Here is a 14,985-nt window from a genome sequence, read left to right on the forward strand (position 1 = left end):
CAAATATAGACACAAAAAGGATGGAGTAACTCAGCGGGACAGGCGGCGTCTCTGGAGAGAAGGAATCGGAGAGTTGAGAGTCTGTGGAATTCTCTGCCTCAGAGGGCGGTGGAGGCCGGTTCTCTGGTTGCTTTCAATAGAGAGATCTTAAGGATAGCAGAGTCGGGGATATGGGGAGAAGGCAGGAACGGGGTATTGATTGGGGATGATCAGCCATGATCATATTGAATGGCGGTGCTGGCTCGAAGGGTCTGAATGGCCTACTCCTGCACCTATTGTCTATTGAATGGGTGATGTTTTGGGCCGAGACCCTTCTTCAGTCTGAAGAAGGGTCTCGAGCCGAAACGTCACCCATTCCTTCTCTCCAGTGATGCTGCCCGTCCCGCTGAGTTACTCCAGCATTTTGTATCCATCATGGTGTCTCCATTCCTGCACCTCCATGTCCTGCCTTGGGCATTCCACGACCCAGACAGAGTTAGTCAGGGTTGCCAACTTCCTCACTCCCAACTAAGGGACGGGAGGTCAAAATACGGGACACATTCCCCGCGGCAATTCATTGACCGACTGGGCCGTGTCTGGGTGAATGTTGAGTTGGGCCCGGGTGCTGGACTGCACACAAAGCCCAGCCGGGGACCGCACGCAAAATCCGGCGCCCCGTCCAACTCACGAACCGATGATCGGCCGTGAGAAGGAGGGGCGGTGGTGGTGTCAGCGGTAAGCGAAGGTCGGACAGGTGGCCGGGCTGCCGACCGACCAACGGGGCCACGGGCGAGGCGCTGCTGCTGCACTCCACGGGCTGCACTACGTCGGGACGGGTGAGGCGGGGCCTACCTGACCCGAGAAGCAGCGGTCAAATACGGGACAAGGGCCAAACCAATTTAGCCCAATATACGTGTTGTCCCGGCTAATACGGGACAGTTGGCAACACTAGTCAACCCCCCCCCCCCCCCGCCTCTCCCAAGGTGAAGACGGGGAGAGGGGCAGACTCTATGTCTAGACAGCAGAGTTCGACCTCTTTAGTTAGTAAATAATTAATAATGGATCGACATGAGTAGGCTCATGTAATGTGTATAAACAAACTGCCTTGCCCCTGGTGCTTTGTATTCAAGACAGGCACACGGATATGAAGATATCTTTCCTTTTTGTTTAAAAAAAAAGCTTTTCTTAAAGTTGCTTTGGAGATTTCCATATTATTTGCTGATCCACAAAATCTCCCCAAAATCCTCGGAAAAAAAAAAAAATTCTCTGTGGATTAGCTCATGTGTTTTTTTTTTAATGATTCAGCGTCTTATCTTTAAATGGAGGCCGAGTTTTCTTTTTAAATCTGGCTAACAAGGGCTGTGGCAACAGACTAGGCCGCAGAGCCTGGTGGTTGCCGTGGTGATGGGAAGTTTAGCCTTGTGTCCTTGTGAAGGCTGAGGGAAATGGCAAAGAAATGAAGTTTTTTAAAATCTGTAAGCATTTCACCTTGAGGGTGACGAGAAATCAAGCAAGTTGGAAATGGGAAGCAGGCCGTTCTGCCCATCTAAGTCTTCTATATGGGTAGCAGCTTAGTTTAGATAGACACAAAGTGCTGGAGTAACTCAGCGGGACAGGCAGCATCTCTGGAGAGAAGGAACGGGTGACGTTTCGGGTTGAGACCCTTCTTCAGACTTTAGTTTAGAGATGCAACACAGAAACAGGCCCTTCGGCCCACCGAGTCCGTGCCGACCAGCAGTCCCCGCACACTAACAATATCCTACACACACACCATGGACAATTGATACTTATATCAACCCAATTAACCAACGTTTTTGGAGTGTGGGAGGGAACCGGAGAAAATTCACGGGGAGAACGTGCAAACTCCGCACAGACAGCACCCGTAGTCGGGATCGAACCCGGGTCTCTGGCGCTGTGAGGCAGCAACTCTACCGCTGATCTTCCTCGCCACCTTTCAGCCATGTTACTGCATCAGCTTGCTCGACAAAAAGCCAACCAAAATGCAGAGGTTTATCCCAGAACAGCTAGGATTTAAGCCAGAATCTCTGGCTGCATCTGGGAACATGGCCGGCACGGTGGCTCAGCGCTGGAGTTATACAAGGACTGGACAAGCCAGATGCAGGAAAAATATTCCCAATGTTGGGCGAGCCCAGAACCAGGGGCCGCACACAGTCGTAGAATAAAGGGGAGGTCATTTAAAACTTTTTCACCCAGAGAGTTGTGAATTTGTGGAATTCCCTGCCACAGAGGGCAGTGGAGGCCAAATCACTGGATGGATTTAAGAGAGAGTTAGAGAGAGCTCTATGGGGCTAGTGGAGTCAAGGGATATGGGGAGAAGGCAGGCACGGGTTATTGATTGGGGATGATCACAATGAATGGCGGTGCTGGCTCAAAGGGCCGAATGGTCTCCTCCTGCACCTATTGTCTATTGTCCCTGGAGAGTAGGGACAGTTGATGTTTCTGGGACAAGACCCTTCTTTGAGGTAGGATGATTGCAGGGAATTTAAGAGGGAAAAGGGGGAGTGGCAGGAGTGGGGGGGGGATCAGGGGTCATGGGGGGGGGGGGAAGGCAGGGTAACGGGGTTACTGAGGGTGGATGATAGCCAGCCACGATTGAATGGCGGAGCAGGACTTGATGGGCCGAATGGCCTACTCCCACTCCTATTCCATATGACCTCATGCCCTTATGACATAGAGTGGCAGTTAACAGGTTGACATAGGCAGAGAGGTGGGGGTGGTTAGGCAGGTGGTTGCAACAAAGGTCACAGATAAGAAAGGAACTCTTCAGATTTCAAGAGTTGTAGCTTGTAACTGTGGAGCGAAGGCAGAGGGAGATCATGGGTAAAAGCCTGGGGGGGGGGGGGGGGGGGGGGGGGCAGGGTAACGGGGTTAGGAGGGAGAGATAGATCAGCCACGATTGAATGGCGGAGAGTTGCTGCCTCTAATTCCACAGCGCCGGAGACCCATGCCCTTTCCATAGAGTGAGTTAACAGGTTGCATAGTCTGAGACGGAGTGGTTAGGCACGTTCTCCCTGTGACCTGCGTGGGTTTTCTCCGAAATATTCGGTTTCCAAAGACTTGCAGGTTTGTAGGGTATTTGGCTTTTTAATTTCTAAATGGCTTGCCCCGTTATTCTGAAACTGTATGCCCCCTGGTTCTGGACTCCCCCCGAACATCGGGTACATGTTTCCTGCCTCTAGCGTGTCTAGCATGTTTCCTGCCTCTGGCGGGTTCGATCCTGACTACGGGCACTGTCTGTGCGGAGTTTGTACTTTCTCCCCGTGACCTGCATGGGTGTTTCTCCGAGATCTTCGGTTGGTGTGAGATTCCGGACCTGGATGTAGCACGCTGACAATCTCCAGGTAGAGCATAACTCTGCACTATGATGGTGTTCGACATGCTAGTCCAGATGGAGATCCTTTTATAGAGAACAGGAGGCCATTCGGCCCTTACAGCCAGCACCGCCATTCAATGTGATCATGGCTGATCATCCCCAATCAGTACCCCGTTCCTGCCTTCTCCCCATATCCCCTGACTCCACTTCGGACATTATCTTACCACCGACACCACCACCTTCTCACGGCCGATCATTGGTTCGTTAGTTGGACGGAGCACTGGACTGTGCGGGCAGCCCCCGGGACAAAACCCCTCATAGCTGGCCCCGCCGGCTGGGCTTTGTGTACAGTCCAGTCCAGCACCCGGGGCCAACTCATCATTCACCCAGCCATGGCCCAGAAACTCTCTAGAATTTTGAAGACTCTCTAGAATTTAGAAGATTGAGAGGGGATCTTATAGAAACTTACAAATTCTTAAGGGGTTGGACAGGCTAGATGCAGGAAGATTGTTCCCGATGTTAGGGAAGTCCAGGACAAGGGGTCACAGCTTAAGGATAAAGGGGAAATCCTTAAAAACCGAGATGAGAAGAACTTTTTTCACGCAGAGAGTGGTGAATCTCTGGAACTCTCTGCCACAGAGGGTAGTTGAGGCCAGTTCATTGGCTATATTTAAGAGGGAGTTAGATGTGGCCCTTGTGGCCAAGGGGATCAGGGGGTATGGAGAGAAGGCAGGTACGGGATACTGAGTTGGATGATCAGCCATGATCATATTGAATGGCGGTGCAGGCTCGAAGGGCCGAATGGCCTACTCCTGCACCTAATTTCTATGTTTCTATGTTTCAACGAATTGCCGTGGGGAATTTGTCCTGTATTTTGACCTCTCGTCCCTTATTTGGAAGTGGGAAAGTTGGCAAACCCAGGGAGTTACTGGGCGAGAGAGGGAGAGCACTGAGTCACAGGTGCCTGTGTGTGTGTGTTCATAAGACTCACGTGCTTTCTCTCGCTGCCTGCTGCCTTGTTACTGATTAGGATTCAGTGCAGTGAATCGTGTGAGTCATGAAGTGATGTCAGTGCCCAAGGCTCAAGGCCCCTTTGTGTGACTGTGGAACATCGGCCGTTGCATTGAAAGGGGCTCGCACTCTTCTCCCTGCGCTCCCGAGGGATCGAGGGTCGCTCCGACCCACTTCCACGCCCCGCTGCTGAGCAAAGATTTATCAGGAGTCGGGAGGTACTTCGGAGACAGTTACAGGTGTAAACCCAACCCCACCATCCCCTCCCCTTCACCTTCAGCACCCCCTGTGACCCAGACTCCAGTCTCACAGCAAGCGTTAGAGGTGCTGCCTCACAGGTTCGATCCTGACCACGGTTGCTGTCTCTACGGAGTTTGCACGTTCTCTCCGCCGAGATCTTCGGTTTCCTCCCACGCTCCAAAGACGTGCAGGTTTGTACCCTAATTGGCTTGGTGCGTTTGTCAATTGTCCCAGTGTTGGGATGGCAGCACTGTCGTATGCTGAGAGAATGGAACGGCTGGGCTTGTACACTCCGGAGTTTAGAAGGATGAGAGGGCATCTCATTGAAACATATGATTGTTAAGGGTTTGGACACGCTAGAGGCAGGAAACATGTTCCCGATGTTGGGGGAGTCCAGAACCAGGGGCCACACAGTTTAGAAATATGGAGTAAGCCATTTAGAACGGAGACAAGGAAACACTTTTTCTCACACAGAGTTGTGAGTTTGTGAAATTCTCTGCCTCAGAGGGCGGTGGAGGCCGGTTCTCTGGATGCTTTCAAAAGACAGCTAGATAGGGCTCTTAAAGATAGCGGAGTCAGGGGATATGGGGAGAAGGCAGGAACGGGGTACTGAGTGGGGATGATCAGCCATGATCACGTTGAATGGCGGTGTTGGCTCGAAGGGCCGAATGGCCTACTCCTGCACCTATTGTCTATTGTTGGAAGAAACTACAGATGCTGGTTTAAACCGTGGCCCCAAATGTGCTGGAGTAACTCAGCTGGACAGGCAGCATCTCTGGAGGGAAGGAATGGGTGAGGTTTCGGGTCGAGACCCTTCTTCGGACACTCTCCGTCTGAATAAAGGTCTCGACCAGAAACATCGCCCATTCCTTCTCTCCAGAGATGCTGCCTGTCCCGCTGAGTTACTCCAGCATTTTGTGTAAATAGTCTCTAGGGTGTGCAGGGGAATGGTGGAATACACTTGATGGGCCGAATGGCCGAAATCTGCTCGGCTCCTATGACTTACGGGCGCTGTCTGTACGGAGTTTGCACGTTCTCCCCGTGACCTGCATGGGTTTTCTCCGGGATCTTCAGCTTCCTTCCACACTGCAAAGACGTGCAAGTTTGTAGGTTCATTGGCTTGGTGTAAATGTAAACATTCTCCCTAGTGTGTGTGTGTGTTTGTGTGTGGGATGGTGTTAGTGTGCGGGGATCGCTGGTCGGCGCGGACCCGGTGGGCCGAAGGGCCTGTTTCCGCGCTGTATCTATAAACTAAAGTAAGCGGGAAGGGGAAAGCATGTAGGCAGGGTGGTGAAGTAGAGGAACTGAGTTTGAGAGTTGGGATGTCATGTTGCAGATGTAGAGGGCACTGCTGAGACTGCGCTTGGAGTATGGTGTACAGTTCTGGTCACAGCCAGATGCGGTATGTGAAATATTTATTTTAAAAGCTGGGGAGAGGGGTCACCGAAAAGAAGGGTCTCGACATGAAACCTTGCCAATTCCTTCTCTCCATAGACGCTGCCTCACCCGCTGAGTTAGACAATGGGTGCAGGAGTCGGCCATTCGGTCCTTCGAGCCAGCACCGCCATTCAATATGATCATGATTGATCATCCCCAATCAGTACCCGTTCCTGCCTTCTCCCCATATCCCCTGACTCCTCCATCTTTAAGAGCCCTATCTAGCTCTATCTTGAAAGTATCCAGAGAACCGGCCTCCACCGCCCTCTGAGGCAGAGAATTCCACAGACTCACAACTCTGTGTGAAAAAGTGTTTCCTCGTCTCCGTTCTAAATGGCTGACCCCTTATTCTTAAACTGTGTGTGTGGCCCCTGGTTCTGGACTCCCGGTGGAGGCCGGTTCTCTGGATACTTTCAAGAGAGAGCTGGATAGGTCTCTTAAAGATAGCGGAGTCAGGGGATATGGGGAGAAGGCAGGAACGGGGTACTGATTGGGGGAAGATCAGCCATGATCACATTGAATGGCGGGTGTCTCTTGAAGGGCCGAATGGCCTCCTCCTGCACCTGTTGTCTATTGTCTATTGAAGGGCTGTTTCCATGCTGTATCTCCAAACTGAAGTAAATGATACAACATTTTAAAGGCATTTGGACAGGAACATGGATAGGATAGGTTGTGAGGGCCGAATGGCCTACTCCTGCACCTATGGTCTATAGATATCCACCCAGAGATAAGCGGGAGAGCTATCTGCCCGTCAAAGGGTTAATGGAGCGATATATCTCTCTCTTCCTCCGACTCCTTGGAAAGTTACAGCTTGCTTTTGCTTTGCGAGCATGCACTTGTTCAGTTCTGGTCTGGGCAGCGACCAGGAATGCGAGAGAGGGAGGGGGGGGCGGGTGGGGAGTAAACACAAGCGAGAAAAATAAGCTTCTGTTGAAGAGAGATCTCTCTCGGCTCGGAGCAAAGCACAAAGCTTGCTCTTGAAGCCTGCCCCCTTTCTCTGTTCCTCCCTGTTTCCAAGCACCGAGGCACCTGTCTCTTAACCCCTTCTGTGCCGGAATTCCCGAGGACCCTGCTGCCGGAAGACTTGTTCGTGAATCGGAGCAGAAATATTCTGTGTGCCAGGAATCCCATTGTGTTCGAAATTTGAGCGTGGGGTGTTCCTTGCACAACGGGGTCATTGACTGTTCGAGCGAGGGAGACGGAATACACAATAGACAATAGGTGCAGGAGGAGGCCATTCGGCCCTTTGAGCCAGCACAGCCATTCGATGTGATCGTGGCTGATCATCCCCAATCAGTACCCCGTTCCTGCCTTCTCCCCATATCCCCTGACTCCGCTATCATTAACAGCCAGATCCAGCTCTCTCTTGAAAGTATCCAGAGAACCGGCCTCCACCGCCCTCTGAGGCAGAGAACACAACTCTCTGGGTGAAAAAGTGTTTCCTCGTCTCCATTCTAAATGGCTTACCCCTTATTCTTAAACTGTGTGTGGCCCCTGGTTCTGGACTCCCCCAACATCGGGAACATGGTTAGAGGGTATACTCAACCCTCCATCTTCCCCCCCCCCCCCCACCCTTTAGTTCCTGATTGGGGATGATCTGTGGAATTCTCTGCCTCAGTGGAGGCCGGTTCTCTGGATGCTTTCAAGAGAGAGCTAGATAGGACTCTTAAAGATAGCGGAGTCAGGGGATATGGGTCTCCGGCGCTGTGAGGCAGCAACTCTACCCGCTGCGCCACCGTGCCACCCCATTTTCAAGAGAGCTAGATAGGGCTCTTAAGGATAGCAGTCAGGGGATATGGGGAGAAGGCAGGAACGGGGTACTGATTGGGGATGATCAGCCATGATCACATTGAATGGCGGTGCTGGCTCGAAGTGCCAAATGGCCTCCTCCTGCACCTATTGTCTATTGTCTAAAGTCATTCCTTCCATCCGGAGATGCTGCCTGTCCCACTAAGCTGCTCCGGCATTTTGTGTCCATCTCGGGAGAACTCTCTCTCCCTCTCCCTTTGTGCAAAGTCGCAGTTCCGCCGAGCCCTCTCTCCTTGCTTTTTGTCTTCAATGCACAAACAAACAGTTTGCACAGCCACTGTCTGGCATTGAAATCCTCTCCGCCTTTGGCTTCCCGCAAGACGACACAGCAAAACAAAGCATCGACTGTTGTCGGCAGTTACCAACAGTTCAATTGCAGGCTGCCAGAAAACTTAGAGGCGGACAAACGCAAATTGGATGAACAGCCCCTCGTCTTTCCCTTGGGCAGCTTACACCCCAGCGGTATGAATATTGATTTCTCTAACTTCCCCCGTCCCCCCCCCCCCTCCCCCCACTCTCCATCCCTCCTCCCCCCAAGTTGTCGTACCAGCTTCAAAGTTGTCTTAAGAGCCTGTCCCACATGGCCCTCATTTGCGGGTCAATAGACAACAGGTGCAGGACTAGGCCATTCGACCCTTTGATCCATTCAATGTGATCGTGGCTGATCATCCCCAATCAGTATTTCCGTTCCTGCCTTCTCCCCATATTACCCTGACTCCGCTATCTTTAAGAGCCCTATCTAGCTCTCTCTTGAAAGCATCCAGAGAATCGGCCTCCACCGCCCACTGAGGCAGAGAATTCCACAGACTCGCAACTCTCTGTGAGAAAAAGTGTTTCCTCGTCTCCGTTCTAAATGGCCGACCCCTTATTCTTAAACTGGGTGTGACCCCTGGTTCTGGACTCCCCCAACATCGGGAACATGTTTCCTGCCTCTAGCGTGTCCAAACCCTTAATAATCTTTTGTTTCAATAAGATCCCCTCTCATCCTTCTAAACTCCAGAGTGTACAGTCACTCTGTTGTAAATGGCTTACCCATTATTCTTAAATTGTGGCCCCTGGTTCTGGGCTCGGGAGATCTACGGTTTCCTCCCACACTCCAAAGACGTGCAGGTTTGTAGGTGAATTGGTTTGGTAAATGTATAACTTGTCACCAGTGGGTGTAGGATGGTGTTAATGTGCGGGGATCGCTTGTAGGCGTGGGCTGAAGGGCCTGTTTCCACGCTGTATCTCTAAAGTAAACTAAACTAAATCTATCTCTCCCTCCTCACCCTATTCTCCTGCCTTCTCCCCATAACCCCTGACACACTCACTAATCAAGAATTGGAGATGCAGTGTGGAGACCGGGCCTTCAGCTCACCGAGTCCACACGCACAGACCAGCGGTCCACACGCACAGACCAGCGATTGCCCCGTTCACTAGCACTTTCCTACATAGACACACGAGGGATACATTTCTCATTTTACAAAAGCCAATTAACCCGCAAACCTGTACGTCTTTGGCTGTGGGATGAAACCGGAGCACCAGGAGGAAACCCACGTGGTCACGGGGAGAACGAACAAACTCCGTGCAGACAGCACCCATGGTTGGGATCGAACCTGGGTCTCCAGCGCTGTAGGGCAGCATCTCTACCCGCTGTCTCTGGCGCTGGACAGCACGGTGTTGCAGCTGGTAGAGCCATGGCCTCACAGCACCCGAGACCCGGGATCAGTCCTGATATTAGAAACATAGAAACATAGAAATTAGGTGCAGGAGTAGGCCATTCGGCCCTTCGAGCCTGCACCGCCATTCAATATGATCATGGCTGATCATCCAACTCGGTATCCCATCCCTGCCTTCTCTCCATACCCCCTGATCCCTTTAGCCACAAGGGCCACATCTAGCTCCCTCTTAAATATAGCCAATGAACTGTGGCCTCAACTACCTTCTGTGGCAGAGAATTCCACAGATTCACCACTCTCTGTGTGAAAAATGTTTTCCTCATCTCGGTCCTAAAAGATTTCCCCCTTATCTTTAAACGGTGGCCCCTTATTCTGGACTTCCCCAACATCGGGAATAATCTTCCTGCATCCAGCCTGTCCAACCCCTTAAGATTTTTGTAAGTTTCTATAAAATCCCCCCTCAATCTTCTAAATTCTATTGTTTGATTTGTATATAAAAACTCTTCCTTGTTCTTCTGCAGTTGTATAGGGCTCTGGTGAGACCACATCTGGAGTATTGTGTACAGTTCTGGTCTCCTAATTTGTGGAAGGACATCCTTGTGATCGAGGCAGTGCAGCGTAGGTTCACGAGATTGATCCCCGGGATGGCGGGACTGTCATATGAGGAAAGATTGAAAAGACTAGGTTTGTATTCGCTGGAGTTTAGAAGGATGAGAGGGAGGGGATCTTAGAGAAACATATAAAATTATATAAGGACTGGACAAGCTAGATGCAGGAAAAAATGTTCCCAATGTTGGCCGAGTCCAGAACCAGGGGCCACAGTCTTAGAATAAAGGGGAGGCCATTTAAGACTAGATGAGAAAAAATGTTTTCACCCAGAGAGTTGTGAATTTGTGGAATTCCCTGCCACAGAGGGCAGTGGAGGCCAAGTCACTAGATGGATTTAAGAGAGAGTTAGATAGAGCTCTAGGGGCTAGTGGAGTCAAGGGATATGGGGATAAGGCAGGAACAGGGTTTAAGAAGGAACTGCAGATGCTGGAGAATCGAAGGTTACACAAAAAAGCTGGAGAAACTCAGCGGGTGCAGCAGCATCTATGGAGCAAAGGAAATAGGCAACGTTTCGGGCCGAAACCCTTCTTCAGAACAGGGTACTGATTGGGGATGATCAGCCATAATCACAATGAATGGTGGTGCTGGCTCGAAGGGCCGAATGGCCTCCTCCTGCACCTATTTTCTATGTTTCTATGTTTGCTATAAATTCCTCAGCTTTTCGGATGGTTCCAAGATTAATTGCCGGGGCTTCCAGCTGTTGGAGGGTTAACTCCCAGGACCAGGGAGTTAAAGGGTTAATCCTGGGAATGCTGTATGTGATGTTGTTAATCCTAGGACGCAGCAATCACTGGGTTAATTGCCAGGAGGCCCAGCAGTTACGGGGTTACTTACCACTAATGGCCTCTGCGTGTCGAGTTGCTGCTTTACCGCACCAGAGACCCTGGTTCGATCCTGACCACTGTACAGTGCTGTCTGGGTGGAGTTTGTACGTTCTCCCAGTGACCGTGTGGGTTACCCCGGGTGTTCCCGTTTCCTACAAAACTCCAAAAAAAAGACACTCACAGCTTTTGTAGGTTAATTGGCTCTTGGGGGATGTATAAATTGGACCTAGTGTGTGGTGTACAGCGATCACTAGTCAGCGTGGACTCGGTGGGCCGAAGGGCTTGTTTCCGCACTAAACTAAACTAAAGTCCGACTGTAACAAGCTTCCCCCCCCACCCCCCCCCCCCCGTCCCCCGTCCCTCCCTCCCCCACCCATGTCGTGCCAGCTTCAAGGTGGTCTTGTTGTGTCTCATTGTTGGTAACTCGCTTTCACCTCGACCACAGCTAACAATGGCCCGTTTTGTTTATCATCATTTCTTTTTTTGCATATCTTTCCATAATTTGTTCCATATCTCTCTCCATCACTGTCTATATCTCTCGTTTCCCTTTCCCCTGGCTCTCCGTCTGAAGAAGGGTCTCGACCCGAAACGTCACCCATTCGTTTTCTCTTTTCGGCTTGCACTCGCTAGAATTTAGAAGATTGAGGGGGGATCTTATAGAAACTTACAAAATTTTTAGGGGGTTGGACAGGCTAGATGCAGGAAGATTGTTCCCGATGTTGGGGAAGTCCAGAACAAGGGGTCACAGCTTAAGGATAAGGGGGAAATCCGTTAGGACCGAGATGAGGAAAACATTTCTTACACAGAGAGTGGTGAATCTCTGGAATTCTCTGCCACAGAAGGTAGTTGAGGCCACAGTTCATTGGATATATTTAAGAGGGAGTTAGATGTGGCCCTTGTGGCTAAAGGGATCAGGGGGTATGGAGAGAAGGTATTTTAACATTTAGAACGGAGACTAGGAAACACTTTTTCACACAGAGAGTTGTGAGTCTGTGGAATTCTCTGCCTCAGAGGGCGGTGGAGGCCGCCCCTGGTTCTGCACTCTCTTAGTTGACAGGTGTAAGTTGGACTCATTTATCAGGGTCCTGATGAGGGGTCCCAACCCAAAGGATTTCAGGGGTTACGAGAAGAAGGCAGGAGAGTGTGGTTGAGAGGGAAAGATGGATCAGTATTGATTGAATGGTGGAGTAGACGTGATGGGCCGAATGGCCTAATTCTGATGATTAACTTATGAAATGTCATAGAGTCATGGATATTCATAGTAATACAGTGTGGAAACAGGGCTTTCAGCCAAACATGGCCAGACCAACCAACATGTCCAACCTACAATAGTCCCACCTGCTTTTTCACACAGAGAGTTGTGAGTCTGTGGAATTCTCAGACTCAGAGGGCGGTGGAGGCCGGTTCTCTGGATGCTTTCAAGAGAGAGCTAGATGGGGTTCTTAAAGGTGGTGGAGTCAGGGGATATGGGGAGACGACAGGAACGGGGTACTGATTGGGGATGATCAGCCACGATCATATTGAATGGTGGTGCTGGCTCGAAGGGCCGAATGGCCTCCTCCTGCACCTATTTTCTATTATCTATTAAACAAAAAAGTAGCGACACTGGTCTTGCAGTGTGGAACTTGGCAGATGGGCTTGCAGATTGTCTAACAGATCTAGTGCAATAGTAATATAGTCTTTTGCAGTTCAGAGCTGAGTTACTCCAGCTTTTTGTGTCTATGTTCGGTTTGAACCAGCATCTGCAGTTCCCTCCCATGCAGAATGAATTCCTCGGCAGTTGAAGTGTTAATCTCGAGAACTCCCACCAACTGCAGATTTGACCTCTTCAGTTTCCAAATGCACAACTGGGCTTTTGGCAGCTGTGACCACAGTTATTTTCACTAAACAGTGACTTTTGTCACCAAGAACGTCTCACCACTCTGCATCGAACAAATGTTCACATATGGTCCTCTACATCAACTTTAGAGCAAATGTTTTGACTGAGTGGTGAATTTTCAGATGCTCCTTCAAGGCAGAAGACAGCGGCAGAGAGGTTTGGGGAGTTTAGACAATGGACAATAGGTGCAGGAGGAGGCCATTCGGCCCTTCGAGCCAGCACCGCCATTCAATGTGATCATGGCTGATCATCCCCAATCAGTACCCTGTTCCTGCCTTCACCCCATATCCCATGACTCCGCTATCTTTAAGAGCCCTATCTAGCTCTGTCTTGAAAGCATCCAGAGAACCAGCCTCCACTGAGGCAGAGAATTCCACAGATCATCCCCAATCAGGAACTAAAGGGTGGGTGGAAGGGGGGGGGGGGGGGGGGGGGGGATGGAGGGAAGAGCATCCCCTCCTACCATGTTCCCGATGTTGGGGGAGTCCAGAACCAGGGGCCACACACAGTTTAAGATTAAGGGGTAAGCCATTTAGAACGGAGACGAGGAAACACTTTTTCACACAGATCTTTAAGAGCCCTTAACTAGCCCAGAGATAAGAGCAGAAGGTGTGAAACAGGATTGCAAATTGTGAAGCCAGAGGATTGGATGTAGGGGGAGGGGGAGGGGGAGCAATGCCGACTATGGGGGAAAGCACATACAATCCCACACGTGTTAGGATGTGGGGAGAAACCCACGCGGTCACGGGGAGCACGTGCAAACTCCATACAGACAGCAGCCCGGTGTCGGGATTGAACCGGTATTGTCTAAATGGTGGCGATTGGGAAAGGGGGAGATGCAGCGAGACCTGGGTGTCATGGTACACCAGTCATTGAAGGTAGGCATGCAGGTGCAGCAGGCAGTAAATGGAAAGCGAATGGTATGTTAGCTTTCATTGCAAAAGGATTTGAGTATAGGAGCAGAGAGGTTCTACTGCAGTTGTACCAGGTCTTGGTGAGACCACACCTGGAGTATTGCGTACAGTTTTGGTCTCCAAATCTGAGGAAGGACATTATTGCCATAGAGGGAGTGCAGAGACGGTTCACCAGACTGTATCCTGGGATGTCAGGACTGTCTATGTAAAAGAAAGACTGGATAGACTTGGTTTATACTCTCTAGAATTTAGAAGATTGAGGTGGGGATCTTATAGAAACTTACAAAATTCTTAAGGGGTTGGACAGGCTAGATGCAGGCGTCCTTGTTCCCGATGTTAGGGAAGTCCCTGGACAAGGGGTCACAGCTTAAGGATAGCAGCGGCGGGAAATCCTTAAAAAACCGAGATGAGAAGAACTTTTTTCACACTGGAGAGAGTGGTGAATCTCTGGAACTCTCTGCCACAGAGGGTAGTTGAGGCCAGTTCATTGGCTATATTTAAGAGGGAGTTAGATGTGGCCCTTGTGGCTAAGGGGATCAGGGGCTATGGAGAGAAGGCAGGTACGGGATACTGAGTTGGATCAGCCATGATCATATTGAATGGCGGTGCAGGCTCGAAGGGCCGAATGGCCTACTCCTGCACCTAATTTCTATGTTTCTAACCAGGGTCTCTGGCACTGTAAGCGGCAACTCTGCCACTGCGACACCCATCTTTGGCCAATGGTAGTTCCATGTTATCCTACTTTCCCATCCACTCCCCGCACACTAGAATTTTACGGAGGACAAATTAACCTATGAACCCGCACGTCTTTGGGATGTGGGAGGAAACCACACGGTGAAAGGGAGAACGTGCAAACTCTACACACACGCACAACGCCGGAGGTCAGGATGGAACCCAGGTTTCCGGCACCGTGAGGTAGCGGCTCGACCCGCCGCGCCATCATAGGCAGAATGCAGAGAAGACGCGCGGGCAGAATGCACAGTGATCTAGCAGCGACTCGATGGGCCGAAGAGGCTGCCTGCGTTGTGAGGGAATACTGCACTGTAAATATATACGGTGACAATGTGAGCCACCGATAACCTTCATTTTTTTTTGTTCCCCTGTGCAGAAATGAAGAAACGATGAACCCCCGAATGAATCGACAGTTGACGGCGCGGAGAAACATGGAGCTCGCTGTTACATTGTTCGTACTGCTGATGGGAGTAATCTGCCCCCGGGCAGCGGCGGATGTGAAGCTTGGTGAGTCTCGGCAACGCACCATACACCCCTCCCCTCAGGGGTAGAAATCGAT

At 50.8% G+C, this 14,985-nt stretch overlaps 1 protein-coding gene across 1 annotated transcript in view; it reads left to right on the plus strand.

The window, feature by feature from the left end:
• Nucleotides 1–14,985, plus strand: part of LOC129694206 (discoidin domain-containing receptor 2-like) — a 51,222-nt gene that overhangs the window by 29,573 nt on the left and 6,664 nt on the right. The window contains exon 2 of the mRNA XM_055630923.1: nucleotides 14,803–14,933. Coding sequence (XP_055486898.1) covers nucleotides 14,803–14,933 — 131 coding nt within the window. The remainder of the gene's footprint in view (nucleotides 1–14,802; nucleotides 14,934–14,985) is intronic.

This window comes from Leucoraja erinacea, unplaced genomic scaffold (genome assembly GCF_028641065.1).
Source record: "Leucoraja erinacea ecotype New England unplaced genomic scaffold, Leri_hhj_1 Leri_57S, whole genome shotgun sequence".
NCBI lineage: Eukaryota > Metazoa > Chordata > Chondrichthyes > Rajiformes > Rajidae > Leucoraja > Leucoraja erinaceus.